Source organism: Lipophrys pholis (assembly GCF_963383615.2).
Source record: "Lipophrys pholis genome assembly, chromosome: 16".
Taxonomy (NCBI): domain Eukaryota; kingdom Metazoa; phylum Chordata; class Actinopteri; order Blenniiformes; family Blenniidae; genus Lipophrys; species Lipophrys pholis.
The window spans coordinates 1,569,537-1,593,712 of NC_137634.1; the positions used below are offsets into that span (position 1 = coordinate 1,569,537).

The window sequence follows — 24,176 nt, forward strand, 5'->3', positions numbered from 1 at the left end:
GGTGGTTTGGTGGTTTTGTCGTGTGAACCGGCTCCATCAGCTGTTCTTCTGTAGCTTCGTAGCTTTGGTGTCGGTTCATAGTTGTTTGCCTTCCTGTTTCAGGTTCAGGCTCCGCCCACACGAGCCAAAACTATCTGTGCGCCTTGTCCGTCGACACCTCAAAGCTGAGTCGGCGTTTTAAACCCTCTGGAACCTTTTATTTAAAAAACTAAACCATTTTCAGATTCCTAACACGCGGCGCCGTGCGGATGATCGTCCAGAAACGACGCGTTGTCGTGTGGGCGGAGCCTAAGTCGTCATGATTCTACCTTTGCACCGGTCACCCTCTGGCTCAGTGGAACCTTGACAGAGAAAACAGGGTTTGATGATGTAATAAGATGAGAATGAGGAATGTTGAGTTTTGAACTGGAGTTCTAATCTGATGGTTTTACTGCTTATTGATCTGTGGTTCCTTCGTCGGTTCCTGCTGACAGCAGCTGATCGGGTCTGTTGGTTCAGTCCCATCAGTTGGTTTCTGTTCGTACCTTTGTCAGTACTTGTGGGGATTATAGCGCCGCTCTGCTGTGTGAGTACACCTGGCTCTTAAAGGGGAAGCTGACGGAAAGCATCTGATTGGTTGAATCAATCACTGATTGGTTGACTTGATTATTCTGGACACGCTCAGCTTTTACTAACAGGTAGAACCACGTTAAAGTTACTCTACCAAAAAAATATTTCCCATTAAAGTTTTCACTTCTGCACAGAGAATAAAGCAACACCAGACCTCCACTCGTTTCATCCTGCCGTTTCCTAAATCCTTCACAATAAAGTCCAGATGTTTACAGACAGACCAGGAATTTCATCCATCAAACTGTTTATGTTTCCTGACTGACGCCAACTTGGGAAACCTGCCGCAAAGGATTCTGGGAAATCCAACGTGGGGGGAAATATCAACATTCGACCGATTTAGCCTGAAAATAATCCAGATTTTCTCAAGGACCATTTTCAAGGCCCGAAATGTGGCGACACCGACCGTTAATCTTTTTTCAGTGACGCTAAAATGTCAACAAACCCGCGTGTCTTTCGTGAAATATTAAAGCGTGTTTAATAAGTTTGAAGAGGAATTCCCTTCAGGAAGGTTCTGGCGACGTATTAGAGATGAACATGAACGATAACTGGATCCGACATTTGTCATTTTTCCCGCTTGGATTCTGGGAGAAGAACTTTAATAAGAAAAGTCCTTCATTTCACTGCGAAGGCGACAAAACATTTAAAAATCCGTCACAGAACCGACATTAATGTGCTGAATGTGAACGTTGAGTGTGAACTGCTTGGATCTGAACACGTGTCATCGTACAATATCCATGGGAGGAATATCCTGGACTTTGATTTAAGACCGAGACGCTTCAGACCTCGGCGTCGTCCACTGAGACGAGGCTCCGCCTCCGTCAGGTCTGTGTTTCTGATTGGAGGAATTCGCTAACCGGAGACGATAAACGACTCCAGCGGTCAAAGCTCCGCCCCTCCTGCCGCGTCGCTGTCGTTCTGCAGTTTGTGCTCATTTCAAATGATTCTAAATCAACAGACTCGAGGTTCTGGGAGGAGAAACTAAGTAATTTGAGGAGAACGAGCAGCTTTCATGTGGTTTGGCTTCACAACGGAGGGATTGTTTTAACTTCCTGTTCTTACAGGAAGCAGATTAAGATAACATGGAGGCCGATCAGCACACAGTCAAAAACGCTCATTCATGTGAAAGTACTCTTCATTTTCTCCTGAAAATATCTCATCCAAAATCTTTCACTGCTCTAAAAATGGTTAAAAACGTCCTCATCAGAAAGCAGCCATGTCTTCAGTCTGTTTCGTCTTCGCCGGTATAAAATGTGCTTCCTGTCGCTCTGCTCGCCGCGAGGGAACAAACTGCTCAACACGTCCGTCCTGATGAAGACCTCGCACGCCCCCAAACGCTCCGCAGAGTCCCGCGGCGGCGGCGAGCTCGCCGAGGCTCCGCTGACAGCCGAGGTCAAAGTTCACACAGCTCCCCCTGCTGGACTAGTCCAGCTCCTCCGGGTGCTCCATGCTCGCATCCCTCCGCCCCCCGCCCCCGCCCCGGCCCGACAGCTGCCTGCCCCTGTCCTGCTCCTCCTCGCCGTCCTCCTCCTCCTCCTCTTCCTCCTCCATCCCCTCCTCCTCCTCCTCTTCCTCCTCCTCTTCGTCCTCCTCGTCCTCCTCCTCCGTTCCGTCCATGGAGTCGTCGGCTCCCAGCATGGCCTGCTGCATGGCCAGCGTGGCCGAGTCGGACGACAGCGACTGCAGGCTGTCCATGCTCAGGGGGTCTGGGGGGGCAGACACAGGGGAGGGGGGTTTGGAGAGGGGGGGGCGTAGACACAGGGGAGGGGGTTAGAGAGGGGTGGCAGACACAGGGGAGGGGGTTTGGAAAGGGGGGGCAGATACATGGCGGGGATACACCTGCATTTTAACCGTACTTTCTGCCGGGGAGCCGTGCAACAGAGTTGTTTCTGGGTACGCTTTGCCTTAAGGTACAATACCGTGCTGTCCTATACTGTACCATAAAGTACCGTACCATACCATAACGTACTGTACGGTACCGTACTGTACCATACTGTACCATAACGTACCGTACAATACGATACTGTACCATACAGTACCATATTGTACTGTACAGTACCATACTGTACCATAACGTACCGTACAATACGATACTGTACCATACAGTACCATATTGTACTGTACAGTACCATACTGTACCATAAAGTACCGTACCATACCATAACGTACTGTACGGTACCATACTGTACCGTACTGTACCATAACGTACCGTACAATACGATACTGTACCATACAGTACCATATTGTACTGTACAGTATCATACTGTGCCGTACAGTACCATACTGTACCATAAAGTACCATATTGTACCATACAGTACCATACTGTACCATAACGTACCGTACAATACGATACTGTACCATACAGTACCATATTGTACCATACAGTACCGTACTGTACCATACAGTACCATACTGTACCATAACGTACCGTACCTTGCCAGCACATGCTTTGCAGTGGAAACCAGGCTTACGGGGAGCAGCAGTGTGATCATGAGCGTCAGAGCAGAGTTACGGATTATCAGTTTAAACTTTACAATTTTTGTACCTGAAGACCAAAAACTGAAGCAAATTTCCGCCAAAGGTGTGAAACATTTCATCCACTGCTGATTTTATAAGCAGGAAGCTACATTTGATGTGAATTTACCTGCAAATATGTTCATCCACTAACCCCACCCCCACCCCCACCCAGGAACCTCAACCTGACCCACGAAGAGTGCACAGTGCCCCCTGGTGGAGACCAGCAATGTTGTCCTCTCTTACTGTCGGAGTTGTTGGCGCTCTGCGATCTGTGTGTCTGCAGGACTCCGGCCACGATGGAGTCGGGCCAGAAGCGCTGAGTGGGCCGGTGCTGGGACTTCATCTTCTTGGCTTTGGGAGCCGGGTCGGGGTTGCTGGCGTCCAGCATCGGCTGCAGGATGCGCCGGCGAGCGTTGATGAACCTGAGAGAGAGGAACCAGGGGAGAACACAGGAACACCGAGACGTTCTTTAGAATCCTGGAGACAGAAGAACTTCTAATGATCCCAGGGTGACGAGCTTCAGGAGAAATATAAAAACTCCACAACGTCACGACCACAAAGTTTCACTGTCTGGAGGAGCTGAAGTCTCTGCAGGACGCCTCCGTGATGATCCTCCTCGGATTCTTCATCATCAATTTACCATCCTCTTCATCATCAATTTACCTTCTTTAACAGCAAAGTCACACCCTTTCAACATTTTCAGGTTTTGTTGTAAAATGACGGATTTAACTAAACTAACCTAATCTAACCTAACATAGACTAAACTAATCTAAACTAACCTGAACTGAATTAAACTAAACTGAACTTAGTTAAACTGAACTAAACTAAGATAAACTAAACTAAACAAGCAGAACTCAACTAAACTAACTAAACTCAACCAGATGTTCTTTACAATAAAACATTCAGGTCCTGGTTCTTTGCAGATTATTATGCTGTAATTTCATTAATCCAGATTAAATTGGCTTTATGAGTTTGTGTGAAATGTGAAAGGCGTCATGAGTCCTGAAGAGAAGAAGAAAACCAAAAGGTCTGAGGACGAGAGACGTCGATATGAACAGTTCTCTCTGATCTTAACGCTGATCGCTCTAAACACGAACATTGTGGGTTTTAAAACATCCACATATTAAATATTCAGTGAAACACGACGACTTTAGACTCAAACAGCTTTTAAAGTGGAAGGAAACATCTGAACTTCAACTTTTAATGAAATGACATCTGATGTTTTGTTGGGAATGAAATGTTTTAAGACCTGTCCCAACTTTTTTGGCATCATGTTTGTACTTGAAGTAAATGACCAGCAGGGGGCGCCACAGTGTCACAAATGTACTGGGGAGGAAGAGACTCTTCCTCCAGATTCAGGGTCAGCAGGACTTTGTCAGAATGGGGGGTGAGGGTCACGGCGGAGTTAGGGGGGAGGTCATGGGGGAGTTGGGGGGAGGTAATGGGGGAGTTGGGGGGGATTCATGGGGGAGTTGGGGGGAGGTAATGGGGGAGTCTAGAAGGAGACAGGTGGTCTTACCAGTTGTTGACCTGCAGCAGGGTGAGACTCGTCTGAGCAGCGATCTGCCTCTTCTCGTCCTCGGTGGGATACGGGTGCTGGATGAGGAGGAAACATTTTTTACGTTCCTGCATTAACGTCGTTCTGCTACGATGTCACGTGCTTTCAGGATGCTGCCCGGGAACCAGTCACCCGGGCCCCCCAGGGCCCTATCACCCGGTTAACCCCCCCCCCCCCCCCGGGGGCCCTATTACCCGGTGCTCGGGGCCCAGTCGCCCGGTCGCTCACCATGAGGTGCTGGAAGAGCCAGGAGCGCATGATGTTGGTGGCGTGTTTGGGCAGGACCCCCCTCTTGTTCTTGGACTTCTTGTCCTCGCTGTCCAACAGGGACGAAAGGTCGACGTTTACCTTCAGACCACCAGGGAGGGAGGAGAGGGGGAGAGAGGAAGAAAGAGAGGAGGGGGTAAAGAAGAGCGGGATGTGAAGGTCTTAGTTATTGTTGCCACGGAAACAAAGGCAGACTACCAATTACCTATCCTTTCTTTTTCCCAGTGCTGAGGGCAGAAACACCTCCTGAAGTGTCACCATGGCAACGGAATTAGAGCAACGACAGTTTAAACTATTGTTGTAGGGTCAACAGTGAGGGGTCAACAGTGAGGGATCAACAGTGAGGGGTCAACGGTGAGGGGTCAACAGTGAGGGGTCAACGGTGAGGGGTCAACGGTGAGGGGTCAACAGTGAGGGATCAACAGTGAGGGATGAACGGTGAGGGGTCAACAGTGAGGGATCAACAGTGAGGGGTCAACGGTGAGGGGTCAACAGTGAGGGGTCAACGGTGAGGGGTCAACGGTGAGGGGTCAACAGTGAGGGGTCAACGGTGAGGGGTCAACGGTGAGGGGTCAACAGTGAGGGGTCAACAGTGAGGGATGAACGGTGAGGGATCAACAGTGAGGGGTCAACGGTGAGGGGTCAACAGTGAGGGATCAACGGTGAGGGGTCAACAGTGAGGGATGAACGGTGAGGGGTCAACAGTGAGGGATCAACAGTGAGGGATGAACGGTGAGGGATCAACAGTGAGGGGTCAACAGTGAGGGATGAACGGTGAGGGATCAACAGTGAGGGGTCAACGGTGAGGGGTCAACAGTGAGGGATCAACGGTGAGGGGTCAACAGTGAGGGATCAACGGTGAGGGGTCAACGGTGAGGGATCAACAGTGAGGGGTCAACAGTGAGGGATCAACGGTGAGGGGTCAACAGTGAGGGTTCAAAGGTGAGGGCAGAGGAATCAGTCTGGTTTTTTCGTCATCATTTTAACGTTCTGAAAGTCAGTGAAGGAATCTGAGTGTCTTCTGCAGTGGAACGCATCAGGAGGTGGTGTTGGACCAGACAGACCAGAGGAACCAAAAGAACCAGAGGAAACCTGTTCCAGTCCTGGTCCAGGGAGGAGGTGGAGACAGTGGATGTTGGGGTTCTACATTAACTAGAGTCATAGTCCAGAGCCCCTTTGTGGGAAACACCAGAGTTCTTCTAGACCTTGGACCAGCCAGTGGTGAAAGGACAGGACATCTGGTTCTGTGGAGGACCTGGACCTGGACCTGGACAGTCGAGGGAGAAGATTTACTCTCCTTCCATCTGTTCCTTCTGTCGGTCAGTCTGACCTCCATCAATCACTGACAAACCAGCTGGGAAAGGGGGCGGGGCTTAGCAATCATTATTATTCTGAGGCTGATTATAAGTGTGAGTGTTTATATTGGGGGTAAGTAGTATTTTATATTTATAGTAACTGCCAGAATCTTCACTGTGTGACATAATGGAGGAAGATGACGAGTTTTTGACCGCGTATATTTATTCATTAAATGGCTTGTATGTATGTATGTATTAGGGTTAGGGTTAGATTTATCCATTAAATTTGTTAAAACATCTAAAAGAGAACCTGGTTAAAATCTCTGACGAAATATCTGAATTTTCCTGCCTAATATCTTTACTTCTGAAAACTTCGGGAGGCTTTTAAATGGGCTAAAATGCAAGGGCTCATTACTGCCCCCTCATGCACAAAAGTGGTATAACGGAGATTCGACCTGCTCCACCTTTATTGTCATAATAGTCATATATCATAATTCAGTTGGCCAGATGATGCTGAGCATCAATCACTGTGGTGGAAGGCTCATTCATAATGACAGGAAACATTTACAGGCGACAAAAAGCTCAAATCTGAAAATCTGAAAGGTGTCCTCGTGTCACGATGTAACAGAGATGAAACCATGATTTCCTGCTCGTGATAATTGATCCGTCTCTTCCGTTCGCTCTGTCAGGATGTTGAGGAATAAATAAAAGAGACAGAACGTGAGAGCGTGGAGGAGTTTCTGCTTCCTGAAGAGAGTCCTCACATGGCTTTTATCTGCAGTCGAACCTGACGCCATCAGAAAGCTCGCTCCGCGTCGGGGGAATAAACAATTTCCATTTTGTCTGACAGCGGGGGGCCGTGTTCAGAGCGAGACAATGAAAAGGCACCTGGAGGGGGTTCGCTCAGATGTGAAGAGGCCTTTTTAATAAGAACAAATTGAGGCGGTGGGAGGTGTGTGGGAGGAAGGGGGGGGGGTGAAGCGTGGGGGGTTTGGGGGGGAGGGGGGCTCGGCCTACCGGACCCCAGTTTAGAAATAAAACAAACAGACGTTATTTACCTGGGAGTTCTGGATCTGGATGGTTCCCGGCGGCAGCGCCTGCGTTAACACTTGCCCCTGTGATGTCACCATGGCAACCGGCTGGTACAGGGTCCCACCTGAGGGGATAATTTGCCGCCATGAGTATGAATGAAGTGGCTCCAGCAGCGGCCGCCGGTGGCGGCGGCGGCGGCTTCATGCCCACACCGCCGCCGCCGCATTAACTACCTCTTGTCAGCCGTGCAATCAAAACGCAGGCAAACAAGAGACCAAATGATTAAATTCAAGGTGCGTTAATGTCCTTTCACCCAGGAAGAGAAGACGGCGGGAGGAGGGGGGTGTTTTTGCTGCTGGATTAATTAGCCTTGATCAAGACGCTCTTATCGCAGTCTGTTTGAGCTCTTCACTGTGTCGTGATCAAAGGCGCAGGCATTGATTTATTTTAGGTTAAAAGGGATTTCCAGAGGGCAGGATTAACATTTCACTGTACAGGCTTGACATTAGAAAAAAGAAGGGAAGCTCTCCGTGAAGAGAACAGACGCCCTGCGAGCGCCCGACACAAAACACCTTTAAAACTCAGGATTATGAGAAATATTGAAAACAGAGAGTTCCAGCTCGGTTCTAAAGTCCATCGTTCTAACGATCTCCACCAATCAGACCCTGGTTTCCAGTGGCGCTGGCTGAGTCCCTCTGGGGGGCGCCACAGAGCTTTAATGCCTTTTCTCAGCGGGATTCTTCTAACTGGTCTCTGCCTAGTATATCATCGATCCTTGTTTTTCTGAAGAGCACAGCCTGAAGTCATGGAGGTGTGGACTCCACCGGACCGTGAAGCCTCTCCAGAGGCTGGACCTCCACATTTCCTCTACAGGATTTGGATCCGGGGAACTTGGAGGCCGAGTCAACATCTCAGACCGGAGACCACGAGGCAGGGTCCTGCTGAAAGAGCCCATCAGGGGATTTAAAGAAGTGGTCAGCTGGAAATCCCAGTTTTCCTTCTTAAAACATGTTTATTGGTGTTGGACCTCAGTTGAAACTGAAAATGTGGAGTTTGAAAGAGATTTCTTTACTTTGGGCTCTTTGTTCAAACCAGAATCTTCCACAAGGGGGCGCACAACAAAACGTGAGGTTTGATTGTCGTCACCACAGGAGATCAATATCATAAATCCTCCTCTGGTAAAAGCAGCAGGTAGCAGTAGCGATACCTGGTTAGCTACGGCTAACTGTTAGCCTTGTTTTAAGATCCAGAATCGGATTTGAAGGCGATTCGCTCCGAGCTGCGATTCAGGACGTGAGACGACTGGATGAGTGAGATTACCAGATTACCAGATTACCAGTGACATCAACACTGAGGCTTGACCTAAGAGTTTAGAGGGCAGGGGAATTTGGCCCAAAGCGTCTCAGCGTTTCCTCTTGGGGCTTCCTGGTTCCTTGTCTTCCTGGTTCCTTGTCTTCCTGGTTTCTTAACTTCCTGGTTCCTTGTCTTCCTGGTTCCCTGTCTTCCTGGTTCCCTGTCTTCCTGGTTCCTTGTCTTCCTGGTTCCTTGTCTTCCTGGTTCCTTGTCTTCCTGGTTCCTTTTCTTCCTGGTTCCTTGTCTTCTTGGTTCCTTGTCTTCTTGGTTCCCTGTCTTCCTGGTTCCTTGTCTTCCTGGTTCCTTGTCTTCCTGGTTCCTTGTCTTCTTGGTTCCCTGTCTTCCTGGTTCCTTGTCTTCCTGGTTCCCTGTCTTCCTGGTTCCTTGTCTTCCTGGTTCCGTTCCTCCGTTGCTCGGCATCGTCCAGCAGTCTCACCCCGACTCCTCTGCTTCTATTCAGCCTCTTTCACAACAACCTGACGGTTTCCCCTTGGAACCAGCATGAACGTCTGCAGCAGCTGGTCTGGTGCCGGGTCCGGTTCTGGAGATTTCCTGTCCTGCATGCTTTAGTGTCGCTGCTGATTCTAATGATGATGTCATCACCTCGCTGCTCAGAAACACCAAGAAAGATATGAAACATGTCGGACAGGGGACAGTCAGGACCGGAGACGGAGACCGCCGCTCAGTGCTGCTGTCATCTTCCTCCTCTAACATCCAGATTATAGAGCATCTTCCTACTCTAACATCAGATTATAGAGCATCTTCCTCCTCTAACATCCAGATTATAGAGCATCTTCCTACTCTAACATCAGATTATAGAGCATCTTCCTCCTCTAACATCCAGATTATAGAGCATCTTCCTCCTCTAACATGAGATTATAGAGCATCTTCCTCCTCTGACATCCAGATTATAGAGCATCTTCCTCCTCTATATCAGATTATAGAGCGTCTTCCGCTAACATCCAGATTATAGAGCATCTTCCTCCCCTGACATCCAGATTATAGAGCATCTTCCTCCTCTATATCAGATTATAGAGCGTCTTCCTCTAACATCCAGATTATAGAGCATCTTCCTCCTCTATATCAGATTATAGAGCGTCTTCCTCCTCTAACATCCAGATTATAGAGCATCTTCCTCCTCTGACTGACTGAATGAGCTGATGTATCAGAACGACACGATTATAATCCAGAAGACAATAAGTGAGAGACACTTTGTGAACTGACCGTACCAACAGCCAGATGTACCTGCTTATAGATTACAGTTTTATTACTTTAATCTCTGGACATCCTGAGATTTCCTGTTTTCTTCAACATGACCACAAGGGGGCCCTCCATGAAAATGGCTATTAGGATGTTAAATGGAAATATGAAGAACCACAAAGAGGAGATGAAATCACAGGATCAATGTCAGGTTAAAGCCTTGTCATGTGATTAAAATGTCTGTCGCCTGTAAAGGTGATAAATTAGATTTTTATCTGAACAAACTGGAGAAAGTTCAAGACGATCCATTAAGACGTTCTTAACGTGCGTCAGGTTGGTCGTGTTTCCATCGTCGTGTGTGTCGTGATGCTCACCTGATACCACTTGGGAGTTGATGGTTGTCATGGCGACGTTGCCCTGTTGGAGCCCCCCGGCGGGCACCACAATCCCCGCAGGGTTAACAGAGCTGGAGACAGAGGTCATGGATGGAGAGGAGGTCTGAATTAGTTCCTGGGGGGGATCACAGAGGGAGACACTGGTGAGGAGGGGGCTCTGCGCTCGAGTGAAAAACTCCCCACAGCATCTTCTCCCTGCTGGTAAATGACAGCTGGTGTCGTGGGAAGAGTGAGCTGGGGGGGAGTGGGGGGTGGGGGGTGGGGGGTGGGGGGGGGGGGGGGGGGGTTCGGGGGGAGGGGCGGCGGCGGCGGGGCAGGACTGACCTGCTGCATGCTGAGGCTGGTGTGTGTCGGGGAGTAGGGTCCTCCCAGGTCGTTACGCAGGAGGTTGTCGCTGTGCATCTTGGTCTTGAGGCAGGTGATGTAGCGGTTGCAGAAGTCCTTGCAGAGCTCATTGACCTTCTCCAACTCCAGCAGGTGGATCCGCAGCACCTGGATGGCCTTCACCATCTGACACACAGGGAAAGGGGCACCTGAGCCGTCAGCACGCCGCTCGCCTTCACGTCATCACGTCATCACGTCATCAAGTCATCACACAAACACAGAAATCACCGTCATCTTTTAAAAGATTTTCAACCCACAAGGAGGAACACCGACTGGAATGAAGTCTCTTTTCGGTTTGCTCCAGTCCACATCAACAAAGACCAATGTTAACGATTTACTGAGAGTGTTGAGGGAAAACGTCTGAACAGAGACCTGGGGGGGTGGGGGGGGGGGGGGGGGGGGTGATGTCACCTTTCTTTGGAATGGAGGGAATCTAATAATCTAACAAATCCTGGGAGAACTGGAAAAGGTCCATTTTCCTAAAACGACCAGCTTTTGTTTAATTTGATGTTGTTGTTCTAATAGTTCCTACTCTGAATACTTTTTCTTCTCTTATTTTTTTAAATATGTGTATTTAAAGGACAATGTGGACATTAAAAAGATGTCTGAGCAGATTTAGCACAAATCTAATTTCCATCTGTCGTCTTTACAAGGTCCATAATGAGTTTCTATGTAAAGTATGTGACTTTTTCTTTTTCCTACAGCGTGAAGCACCTCGTGTTCTGGACTTAAGTTCTGCATTTGCTTTATTCAGTTCTATTTTTTGGATAAAGGGGCGGGACTTCCGCTTTCAATCCGGACCAATCAATGAACCTCGTTTCTTTGCTTCCTCTCTGGTAAGTGTTCACTTGTGGCGACAGCGCCCCCTAACCAGTAGCTGTGGTAATTGCATGGCGTTTTCCTTTCTGATCGAGCCGCTCTGAAAATGCAGCGTGAACGAAAACGTTCAGTCCAAAGGCCAATGAGATGTGAATCAACACGAGTGGTCAAACAGACTCTTGCCAGACGGCTTCCGGTGGGATTATTTCGTACATCAGCGCAGGTTGTTGAGGGTAAAAGCAGTTAGTTCACAGTGTGTTTGACTCGGAGTCACCAAACCAAGAACATCAACTCCAGCGTTTCTCTTCTGGGGACTGAGTGTCCATCGACCTGCTGACATCATTGATTGGCTGTTCAGCTGTTTCCCTACAAGCTGAAACGATCGGGAGACAAAAGGTGGATGGCTGGACTGATGGAGAGTCCTGATGGCTAAATAAAGTCAGACCCAGACAGTGTAGTTTGTCTCTAACTTGTCCGAGGACAGCAGGTCAGTCTCCTCCTCATACGGAACATTAGAAATCCTTCTCTTTACCTCCATGTTAATTAAAGTCACTAAAAATAGAAGATCTTTCATGGTTTCTCCTTTGGAATCTTCCTTCAGTGTTAGAATCCATCAGCTCACATTGATTCCTAACGTTTGTGCTGATATTCCCGTTCAGTGAAACCAGGTTGAAAAGACGAGCTCACAGACGAGTCGGTTTTAAGAAGACGTGAGGAGGAGACGTGAGACGCAGCGGTCGGCTTTATTGATGAGCCGGGAGTGACATTCAATTTTAATGTTCCACAGATGCATATAGATTGCAGGCATGCAGGGGAGCTGTAATCCTTTCATCCTCCGTCCTCCCCAAGCAGAAAGCAACAGACGGAGGCGGCGGCGTGGAGTTCTGGAGATCATTGAACGGCTGACGGGAAGGTTTTGTGGCCTGCGGCGCTCAAACAAAAGACTTGTCCTGCTGACAAGACGGGGTCACAATGACAGCAGTGACATGTCTGTACAGGGGTTGTGTATTTAGTGTGTATTTCAGTAGAATACTTCCTGTTCTAACTTGAGCTGCATCCCCTTCAATCAATTTACCTCATTATCAATCTACCAATTCAATCTATTTACCTTCAGACACACCAGCATAACAAGCTGGCTTTTATAACTGAGGAGCAACAGACACTGATATTTACTTTGTACATTTACTATTGAGTACCAGCACTTTACAACTGCACAATGTTGTTCTAATAATACATTTGAAGAATTGATTTAAAGGCGGTTTAAGGGAGGCGGGATGCGTGAGAACTCCGTTAATCACACGTTTGATGTGTTCAGAGTTTTGTGGTTGAGATTAATCTGATGTGGTGGACGAGGACGAAACGTCTCCTGGAGTCCTGAAGGTTTGGTGAGCGTCTCAGATGGTCTCAGCTGCAGGCGCTTCCTGTTTGAACCGAACAGAAAGGTTCCGTTTACCCTCTGAAGTGGGTTCCTGAACGGTCGCCTGCTAAAGATTTACTGTGTAACGTCTCAACCTGAAAGCTAATTAAAGCCAACGGCTCCGTTTTGATCGCCAGGATTTTTCGCGTCAAACAGAAAGACTTGAGGTTTGGCTGGAAGACGGCCGACGTCTTCCTGAGGGTCCATTTCTGGGTTCTGGGTTCTGCAACCTGTGGTTCTGTAGCCACATGTGGCTCTTAGGTCTTCTGCAGTGGCTCCCTGAACCTTTCACAAAATGAAACCTAATTAAACGTTTCATCTGGTTTTCATTTTATTTACACACAAAAGGTCATTTTCAAAGGACTTGGCTTAAAATGGGTTTTAAAAATTTCTAAAATGAGCAAAATGAGCAAAAAAACAGCAAAAATCCCTTAAAAAAACCCAAAAAAACTCAATTTTTTAAACTTCTGAAGATTTTATTTATTTATTTATTTTTCTCCATTTTCATTTCTTATTTTACTTCTTCATTTGGGACATGCTGAAAATCAAATATCAAAGTCAAAAGTGCACACCAATAAACAGTGAATATAATTAGGTTGCAAGTCTGAAAGGGAGGAGGAAGAATTATTAATTCCCTTCCCCATAAATAATACATATTTTTTAGCTTTCACTTTTTCAATAATCAATTTATTTCAACTTGTTAGAACTATTACATTAAGACTAATTATGTGAATAAAAAGCTATGAATAAATTACATATATTTTTCTACATAATTTATTATATATATTATAGAATAAATATAAAAAAGTAAAATCATAATTATGGAAGGATATTGTTAAAAATATGAGAAATAATGGATGGACATTCATTCTATTCCAAAAGACAAAATAATTCTATTTTTGGTCTTAATGGTCTTATGGTCGCATCAAAATCAGATGTTTGACCATATATGAAAATCTAAATATATACATAATAAATTACTTTAAATACACAATGTACAAGCACAACTCCTCACGCTCCCTACTCTTTACAGCATCTGGATAAAAGCAGCAGCAGCAGCAGCCTGAAGAGAGGAAGTTAAAACTGAAGCTTTCATTGGAGGAGTGTTGCTAGGAAACAGCTGGTTGCAGGTAAATCACCTGGCAGAGCAGTCTGCAACCTTTATGGCAAAACTAACCGTTTTCAGGAATTTACATCAAATGAAATTTATCTGGAGACGAAAAACGTGTTAATTATCTGAAATTAAGTAAAAAAACAAATAAAATAAAGTAAAATCGCCGTACATACAAAAACTAAGGGTACATTCCTTAAGTGCCAAAAAATTTTGATATATTATTTTATATTTGTAGCTTTTGTGGCCATTTTTTTGATTTTTCCCTCTTTTTTCATGGATTTGTTAATTTTCTTTTTATTAAACATTTTTTTCTATTTTCAATTTTCCTTTTCCTTTTATTCTTTTATTTGATTTATTTATAGTTTTATTATTATTAATATATATGTAGTTTTATCTATTCTTTTCTTCTTTTATGTTATGGAGTAGTTTTTAGTGTGACAATGAGGGCACGTTCACATTCCCCTGTTTGATCCGGACCAGAGTTCTTTAGGGAGTTTCTGGAAAAAAATATTTTGGCGTCTCGAACACGAACTCTGAACTCTGAACTGGATCTCTGGTCTCTATGGAAACGTGGGTGGAAGGAGGAAGTAGAGCAGAGCTATCCATTAGCCACAAGCTAACTAGCCTAGCCACCACGGGCTAAAGCGGCGGGACTTCCTCTTTCGGTCCGGACCAATCAATGAGCAGTGTTTCTTCTTTACTTCCTCTCCGCTCAGTGTTTGTTTGTGGCGACAGCGCCCCCAAACCAGCAGCGGGTGTAACTGCGTGATGTTCTCCAGGAGGTTTAATCCAGATTCTAGAATGAATTTGAACGCCACCAAACCAGATTCGCAGCAGCTTCTCCCTCAAAGTCACAGCCAAGGTCGACCTGACGGTCAGGAGAGTGCTGGTCCAAGGAGGAGATAAATCAGCTCATCAAACTGCCTTCGCTTAATGGAAGGGCCGGTACCTCCTGCGCCCATCGCAGCCGGACAGGCCCGGCGCTACATTACTGCCCCGGGGAAGAATTAGTGCCCTGAGGGAGGGCCGTCTGCACCCAGCGCCTCATAAAACACACAGACGCAGGTTAATTGACTGTTCAGCACTCGTGGGTCGACCATCACCAGTCCTGTAATGACCAGAGCGCAGTGCTTTATTCTCCTGTTTCTTCATCTGGTGTCTCCGTCTTTGTCCGGCCTGGACTCCTCCCCCTCGTTTGTTAGGGACCACCATCAGCATCCTCCACGTCCAAACCTGTAATTACTGCTTGTTGTGGTGCAAACCGCCTGGAAAACATCACGCAATTACAGCAGCTGCTGTTTGGGGGCGCTATCACCTGAAACAAGCCCTGACCAGAGAGGCGGCTCTAATCCAGACACGACTAAACGATTGTTTCCCCTGCTTGGCTCACCAGATTGTCCAGCTCTGGGTCCTCGCTGAAGAAAGGTTTGTGTTCTCGCTCCTGCTGGTGCACAAAGTTCTCGATGTCCACGTCGAAGCTCGCCGACGTGATGCATTCGGATCCCTGCGTGGCCTGCTCACACTTCTCAAACAGCAAGGCCAGCAGCGGGAACAGCGGGTGTCTGCGGAGAGAACGAGTCAGAGAACGAGTCAGAGAACAAGTCAGAGGACGAGTCAGAGATCGAGTCAGAGCACGGGTCAGAGGACGAGTCAGAGATTGAGTCAAAGGACGAGTCAGAGGACGAGTCAGAGATCGAGTCAGAGGATGAGTCAGAGATCGAGTCAGAGGACGAGTCAGAGGACGAGTCAGAGATCGAGTCAGAGCACGGATCAGAGGACGAGTCAGAGATTGAGTCAAAGAATGAGTCAGAGATCGAGTCAGAGGACGAGTCAGAGATCGAGTCAAAGAACGAGTCAGAAATCGAGTCAGAGAACGAGTCAGAGATCGAGTCAGCGCACGGGTCAGAGATCAAGTCAGAGAATGAGTCAGAGGACGAGTCAGAGAACGAGTCAGAGCACGGGTCAGAGGACGAGTCAGAGATCGAGTCAAAGAATGAATCAGAGATCGAGTCAGAGGACGAGTCAGAGATCGAGTCAAAGAATGAGTCAGAGATCGAGTCAGAGAACGAGTCAGAGGACGAGTCAGAGGACGAGTCGGAGGACGAGTCGGAGCACGGGTCAGAGAACGAGTCAGAGATCGAGTCAAATATTGAGTCATAGATCGAGTCAAAGAAATAGTCAGAGCACAGGTCAGAGGACGAGTCCAGCTGCAGGTGTCTGCAGAGGGACAAAACGAGTCAGAGAATCAACAACTCCTTTTCTGACATGCAACCTGATTATATTGTTCTGTTGTTACTTATTGACTCTCTGGAGTGACTGGATGATGATTTGGAGTATGTCCGAAATATAAATTTAAATTAAATGAACTAATGAGTAATTCTGACACGATGTTATGTTGATGATCCGACATCATGTCCATTCTTTGTCTCACACAGCAGCTGGGTGGACACCAGTGTGGACAAACACTAAATGACTCGGCTCTAATTTCTTACTAAGTTATTGAAACATCCTCCAAACATCCAGGAGGAATGAAGACGAGGCTTCTGCCCTGCAGCACGTGGATCCAGTACATTCAGTCTGTTCCAGATCCCCAGAGGTCTGGCGATGTGGTAATTAGCCTCCGTTACAAGACGTTACGATGTGCAGACACGTTAATGGGTCTGAATGAGAGAAGAATCCAAGACGTACAGTAACACCGGCTCTAATAGCGCGGCGGCGCCGTGACATTCCTGAAAGGACAAGCTGAACATCCAGCGCTTCAGCCCCGCATTAAAAAAAAGATCAGTAAGTGGATCGGACACGGTCCAGTGACGGCGGCGCCGCCGACATTGTTACCATCTGCCTGTTATCAGGAATGTCAGTCACATGAGTTCCCCGGAGCAGCGGCCGGCAGGGTCACGTTACAGTCAACGCAGCTCTACCGAGTGTAGCTCTAGTTAGTGAATGTTTTAGATCAGGGGTCTCAAACTCAATGTACCCGGGGGCCGCTGGAGGCAGAGTCTGGGTGAGGCAGAGTCTGGGTGAGGCTGGGTCTGGGTGAGGCTGGGTCTGGGTGAGGCAGAGTCTGGGTGAGGCTGAGTCTGGGTGAGGCTGAGTCTGAGTGAGGCAGAGTCTGGGTGAGATAGAGTCTGAGTGAGGCAGAGTCTGGGTGAGATAGAGTCTGAGTGAGGCAGAGTCTGGGTGAGGCAGAGTCTGGGTGAGATAGAGTCTGAGTGAGGCAGAGTCTGGGTGAGGCAGAGTCTGAGTGAGGCAGAGTCTGGGTGAGGCTGAGTCTGGGTGAGATAGAGTCTGAGTGAGGCAGAGTCTGGGTGAGGCAGAGTCTGGGTGAGATAGAGTCTGAGTGAGGCAGAGTCTGGGTGAGATGGAGTCTGAGTGAGGCAGAGTCTGGGTGAGATAGAGTCTGAGTGAGGCAGAGTGTGGGTGAGGCTGAGTCTGGGTGAGGCTGGGCCGCATCAGATCCCACAAAAGAAAAGTTGTACAACAAATCCTGAAACGTCATTCTTAAGAGTTTTAATGATTTCTTCTGAACATGACTGGAACCTTGAATGAAGATGATGAACGGCTCTTCTGAACACGGTTTCTCTTGCCTGCACTTCTTGTCACAAATCTGAGCCACATCTTAAGAGAAGAAGCAGTTGAGTCTCTCAGAATGTCTAGAACAGGAGTCGGGAACCAGCAGCTTTTTAGTCCCTCGAGCTGCAGAGCATCAAGTCTGAGAGGATTCTGATATTAGTGGAAGTTTACTTCCATGATCAATGTATAGTGGGATATGGCACGTCATCATGAAAGAACAGGAAATCACATCAGTCTCATGATCTTTAAACTGTCAAGCAAAGTCAAATACATGGAAACTCTTTAATGAAATATGTGACGGTATAAGATTTTACTTTGACACTCACCAATCATCAAGAGCACCCTGACTAATAAACCAAACTAAACTAGATGAATTAACTAACTACTACTTAACTAACTACTAAAATAACCCCCAACAACAGCTAAAACCCGACGTACAGAAACTCCCCTGATGCACTGCAGCGATCCGCTCTGTGATCGCTGCAGTGCATCATGGGAGTTTCTGTACGTCGGGTGTTAGACGTGATTATTGGGGTTATATTAGGTTTGTAGTGTTGGTAATGATTGTGTTGTGTTTTTGTTGCTTTGTTCATGTAGTTGGTTAGTTCATCTAGTTTAGTTTGGTTTACTAGTTGTGGGTGGGTAACCAGGAGTGAAGAGGGTTCTGTGTGAGGTGTCCTCCTGCCATGGTTTACCCATTGGGTGATTTCACAATAAAAGCTCAACTTTAACGGATTAATTAGTGGAAAAGATGTGCTTATCGAGCCAATACCCAATGTTGTCTACCGTGAAACCAAAACTATTGTCCACTGAACTTATACTACTTGCAAAAGATGTGTTGTGTCCCGTTCTTCCAGCCAACAAACCTTTAAAGTACATGAACTTCCCCAAGTAAGTAAAGACAACGTCACAACGTTTACTCTCACTTCACTCCAATAACGTTATACTTTCGCAGTATTTGAGACCCCTGCTTTAGAGTACGAAGATCAAACTTCTGAAAAATACTCAAGTAGATTAGGTTCATGTGTTTGTGCTTCTCAATAACAGAACCCCGTCTCTTCTTTGAATCTGATCCAAACACGATTGTTTGTGTTTCCGATCACGCGTGTCTGTTTTTAGTGTTTTTTCTTGATTTGTTGTGATTCTGTCCTGTTGTCACCAGACACACAATCCGCTGCGGTAAAATGTACAAACATGAAAAATCTCCATTAAGGACTCGGCTGTTCTGCAGCCGTATCTGAATTTGACCTTTCACTTTAAATTGATAGATTTCTGTTTTTACTGTACAAACACGGAATAATACATGCAGCATGTTGCTACGCTAGCCTAATTAAATCGGCCTATTTTCACTTTAACTGCAATAATGAGTTTGTCAAATACTTATCAACAACTAATACTCAAATTTGTCCCTACATCTGTGAAGTTTTTGGGAAATTCCAGGTTTGATATGATCATTAATATGTTGTTGCAACGCTTCGGTTCTACTTTTAGTTCATGTTTATAACATTTCTTTCTGTCTGCACATCAACACAAACATTTCAATGTTGTAAATGTAGAAACGTGTTGTTAACATTTCTTTACTTGCTCAATAGAAAATCGTCAGCGACACAAAAGGAACGCAGGTTTATTATCGAGGATCAGGCCTCGTTTACACGACGGCGTTTCCAGTGACGACACCAACAAAGTGTTGGTTTCCAGCAGCAGACACACGAACAACAGTGTAGTTAGTCTGCCGGGCCACAAGGGGGCGCTGTTGCTTGTTTTAGTAATAAAACCACACGCCCGTGCAGAGAACAACACGCTATCGACATTAAAACAGAGAGAACCCGACATTCGTTTGGACTGATTAACGACCGGGACAGAAAGGTTCCAGCTTGAGCGCCGGCGTCGTGTAAACAAACCCCCAGAGGGAGGAACGTTTTGAGGAAACACTCGTTTCCGTTGTGGTGTGAACGGAGCCTCAGCAACATGGTGACCGTCTCCATCCAAGGCGTTCAGGTGATTTATTTCCCCCTCAGCGTAGGTGGGGGTAGGGGTGGGGGGTCGGAGGTGGGCGGCGCCCCCGCCTGGGCTCTCACCCTCGGCTCTCATTTGCAGCCTTTAATAGTCGTCTATATTAGACTCTAATCTGCCTGATCCCAATTTAATGGCGCTTCCCCGAGCCAGACGAGGCAGGAATACTAAACAGGGGGTCACGTGGGGGGCGGGGGAGCCTCTGCCCGGGGTGGGGGGGTGGAGGAGGGGGGGGGGGGGGGGGGCGTCTTGACTTATTTCCTTCGGTATTCACTATCATTATGAATTGTGCTGCGGCGCGGCGCTCGGAACGTGTCTGAGTGTCGACGTCGGCGCGTTCAGAGTGAAATCTGCCCACAAGTCACCGCTCTCCAGTCGCAACGCCGCGGAAACGCAGAAACACCAACGACGCGTCTGTTCACAGACATCTGCTGTCACAGGGAGGAGGGTGAGGACCCAGGGGCATTGTGGGTAGAGCTGCAGAGTACACAACACATTCACACGCTCAACAAAGGAGGAGAGCAACCGACAAAACTACTGCATCAATTAAAGGTGCCGAAAAGGTGAGAGGAGAACTTCCCACCACGTCCACGAAGCCGAGACACTAAGAGACGTTCAGAAACGTTCAGTCGATTCGTCAGCAGCCGACGGAGAGACGGCGCCTGAACTGGCTGGTGTTCCAAAAATGACGGTAATATCTAAAAAAAAATATCTTTAAAAAAAACTGCAATGCAAACAGCCGTTTCAGCTGTAATAGCTATATTTCTCTTATTCTTTAATTTAGATGTTTTTGACTCCAGGAAGAGTATCTGTACTCGCTCCAGCTAATGGAGATCAAAATAAATACAAATAAATAAATACCTTTTTTTGTTTTCTTCTCTTCTTTTTGTCATTATTCTTTTTTTTTTCATTTCCCCTTTCCTTTGTTTTTTTATTTTTCCTTTATCTATTTTCTTTTTTTGTTTTCCTGAAAAAAACAACTATGTGCTAGCAATTTCCATTGTGTTTGACCATTTTTACTGTATTTATAATTATTTGTGAGTTTTAGCTATTTTATCCTCTTTTTTGGAAACTCCAGCTATTCTGGCTCTTTTTAGTTTCCCTGTTTTTACGCTGAAGATTAGATCATTTTAGAAAGTCAGTGTGGTATGCATGTAGGAAAAATCTTTCTTTCCTCAAAAAAATGTTTCTGAAAATGTAAGGGAGCCGTTACAGGGGGCGCCCTAGAGCCACATGTGGCTCCAGAGCCGCAGGTTGCAGACCCCTGGTTTAGGCAGTAAGTGTGGACATCAGGTGGAGTGTGCAAATAAAATAGTGAGACGTCGATGTTTTTCACGTGGAAATCCGTCAGAGGATCGTAAGTAGAAGCCAGTAAATCTAGAGAGCAGATATTATACAGGAACATGTAATTCACTGAATCATCTGTCTGATTATTACTGATCCTCTGGAATATTTGTGTATATTTGTAGAGAAAAACATCCACAACTCACTTAAACTGTGTTTTTACAAGCTGATGAGCTTAAGAAGGGAAAATCTCTACTTCATGTTTCTGAATACGTCTTGTTTCGTCCAATTATTTAGGAATTCAGCTTTTTCTGACAACTTCTATTGGACAGTGAAATAAATGATGAGGTCATCTGCGAACACGTTTACTTGCACACACATATTTGGTTTAAGTGACGTTTAGTGTTTCACTATTTTGGAGTCGCACTTTATTTTAAGGGGGACTAAGTTCTGACGGGTGAACTGGCTCCGTTTCCGCAAGCTCTGTGGTGCCGCATTATGTAATAATACTGCAATAATAAGGATATATTATAATAATGTAAGACATTTTCACCTCGTTATGTAATAACGCCACGTTTTGTAATACAATTCTTGAACACAATTTGTAATAACTTCTTCCGTATGAAATGCAATCGATTAAATGCACTTAGTGGGACTTACAATCTGGTTTCATTTACAATCTGGTTCATTTACAATCTGGTTCATTTCTTCAAAATGATTAAATATCCTGGTGGAAAACTACTGGTTATCCTGTAACTTTGAAAATCTACAGCCACAATGGCAGGTGATCTATAACATTAAACCTGATTTACATCATTCTACTATTGCTATGCTGGCAGGACACAAGCAAAACCAAAGACTAATGTAATAATTCAAGTGCAACTGAATCTTAATTTTTTTTCTCATTATTAAAAATAGAACCATGTACGTCTATAAAGGGCAAAATCTATGACATAATGCACCAAATTAATACATTTTCTTAAAAAAAAAGAAAAGTGGAACACCCACATTCTGTAATAACTGTTGCAATATGTGACGAGTTATTACAAAATGTGGCAGATTATTACAGAACGCTGTGTTATTACATAATGAGTAGAAAATGTATACATTATTACATATTCCACCATTATTACAGAACGAGGTGTTATTACATAATGAGTATAAAATGTATACATTATTACATATTCCATCATTATTACAGAACGCGGTGATATTACATAATGAGTAGAAAATGTATACATTATTACATATTCCACCATTATTACAGAACGCGGTGTTATTACATAATGAGTAGAAAATGTATACATTATTACATATTCCACCATTATTACAGAACGTGGTGTTATTACATAATGAGTAGAAAATGTATACATTACTACATATTCCATCATTATTACAGAATGCTGTGTTATTACATAATGAGTAGAAAATGTATACATTATTACATATTCCATCATTATTACAGAACGTGATGTTATTACATAATGAGTATAAAATGTATACATTATTACATATTCCATCATTATTACAGAATGCTGTGTTATTACATAATGAGTAGAAAATGTATACATTATTACATATTCCACCATTATTACAGAACGCGGCGCTACAGGGTCATAATGTTATGGGTGACTGCCGATACATGAATGAAATATAAAAGAACATTGTGTTGCTGGAGAAGATAATGTTCTAAAAAGTAATGTGGCCCTGCGATGTGGAGCAGAATCAAACTGAGAGCAGGATGAAGACAGTGAGGAATCCACAGCTTCAAGCTGGTCTGACCCACGTGAGCGTGACGTTCCTAATAAACCGCTCCGCTGGAAGGACGCCACACAAAACCAATCCCTGGAGTCACATTCTTCACGTTCACAGCTTTTAAGAGAAACAATACAGCTCCACAGAGTGGAGTTCTCTCCGCAGCCGCCGCACTAAAAGAGGAAACAGTAAAGCGTGTCTGCTTTAACGACGCACGCTAATTAACATTCAGAAACAGTACATTAAATGGAGGCTGTGAAATCTAAAACACAGCGTGTACACGGGGATCGGATCCGGTCAGCTTCGTAAAAAAAACAAAACCTTGATGTCGAGCCATTTGCATTTCATATATTATATTTGCATTTAATTTCCCCCTCGCTCGCCGCTGCAATTCATTTGCTCGTTTGTGGAAAACATTTCAGGAGGAGGCTGCGAGGAGCCATTAAGGCAAAAGTGCTTCACTGAAAAATCAGAGGACAGACGCTTTAAATCTGCAATGTCCGGGTTCAGATGGACAAATCAACCTGGGGGACAGACGGAGAGACAGTAGCAGCAGGACGAGACAGTTTAGTGACATGTTGAGGACAGATTGGGGTCTTTGTGTTGGGAATGTTAGAAGAAGCCATGTAAACGAGACGATGGGCGACGGAGGACCATCGGTCGCAGTTGGACTCACTGGGAGCGGAGCAAAAACACCACCCTCCGGCGCGTTCTATGACCTTTACACAGGAAGTCAGGATTAGGGTAGATGGGGTGTGAAAAGGCACGAGTTTTATGAACGTGAACATAGCTGCGTGTGTGTGTGTGTGTGTGTGTGTGTGTGTGTGTGTGTGTGTGTGTGTGTGTGTACTGCCAGAAACGGCAGGTTGGTATCTGCAGTGCGACGGAGTGAAGATTGCCGGCTGGGGGATCATTACAGGGGCCATAAAAGAACGATTTACAGGACGACCAGTGAGTGGAGTCAGCAACCCCCCCCCCCCCCACCATCAGCACCACCCTCCAGTGCTGTGCCGTGCCGGGTCACCCAGGACAAACAGCCCAGCCGGAGAATCAGGGGCCAGTGGGACGAGGGGGGGTGTGTGGGGGGGGGGGGGGGGGGGTGTGGGGGGGGGGGTTCTGGGAAACCTGGGAAACCAGAGCGTCTTCGTCTCAGTAGAGACGGATCTTGTTCCGTCTTCCCGCCTGTTTTCAACCATTTATCTAATAAATGCAACAACGGAGGGAAACAAGCCTCGTGTTGAATCTGGCTTATTCACAGCAACCTTGTAAAAAGTCATGACACTATTTGTACATGCATGAATAATTCAGAATTTATGTGTTTGTGTGTGTGTGGGTGTGTGTGTGTGTGTGTGTGTGTGTGTGTGGGGGGGGGGGGGGGGGGGGGGGGGGGGGGGGGGGGGGGGTCTAAACAAACCTGTTATAAAAGGTTTCATATGAATTTTTTTTTATTATAGCAAATGAAAGGTGACAGATTAAACCCGGACTGATCCATATAGAGGTCATTCAGCATAATGCACATTATTGCAGGAACCTGAGAAACGACTCCTGATTAAAGTGGCTGAGCAGCTCGGTCCGTCGCTCTACAGTACATCC

At 46.1% G+C, this 24,176-nt stretch overlaps 1 protein-coding gene across 1 annotated transcript in view; it reads right to left on the reverse strand.

Annotated features, from left to right (window-relative positions):
• Positions 1-1,168: 1,168 nt before the first annotated feature.
• LOC308121679 (homeobox protein PKNOX2-like) overlaps positions 1,169-24,176 on the reverse strand; it is an 82,471-nt gene continuing 59,463 nt past the window's right edge. The window contains exons 5-12 of the mRNA XM_080483069.1: positions 15,349-15,520; positions 10,549-10,734; positions 10,204-10,339; positions 7,303-7,400; positions 4,911-5,030; positions 4,644-4,720; positions 3,368-3,546; positions 1,169-2,312 (exon numbers count right to left, since the gene is read on the reverse strand). Coding sequence (XP_080339195.1) covers positions 2,029-2,312; positions 3,368-3,546; positions 4,644-4,720; positions 4,911-5,030; positions 7,303-7,400; positions 10,204-10,339; positions 10,549-10,734; positions 15,349-15,520 — 1,252 coding nt within the window. The 3' untranslated portion in view covers positions 1,169-2,028. The remainder of the gene's footprint in view (positions 2,313-3,367; positions 3,547-4,643; positions 4,721-4,910; positions 5,031-7,302; positions 7,401-10,203; positions 10,340-10,548; positions 10,735-15,348; positions 15,521-24,176) is intronic.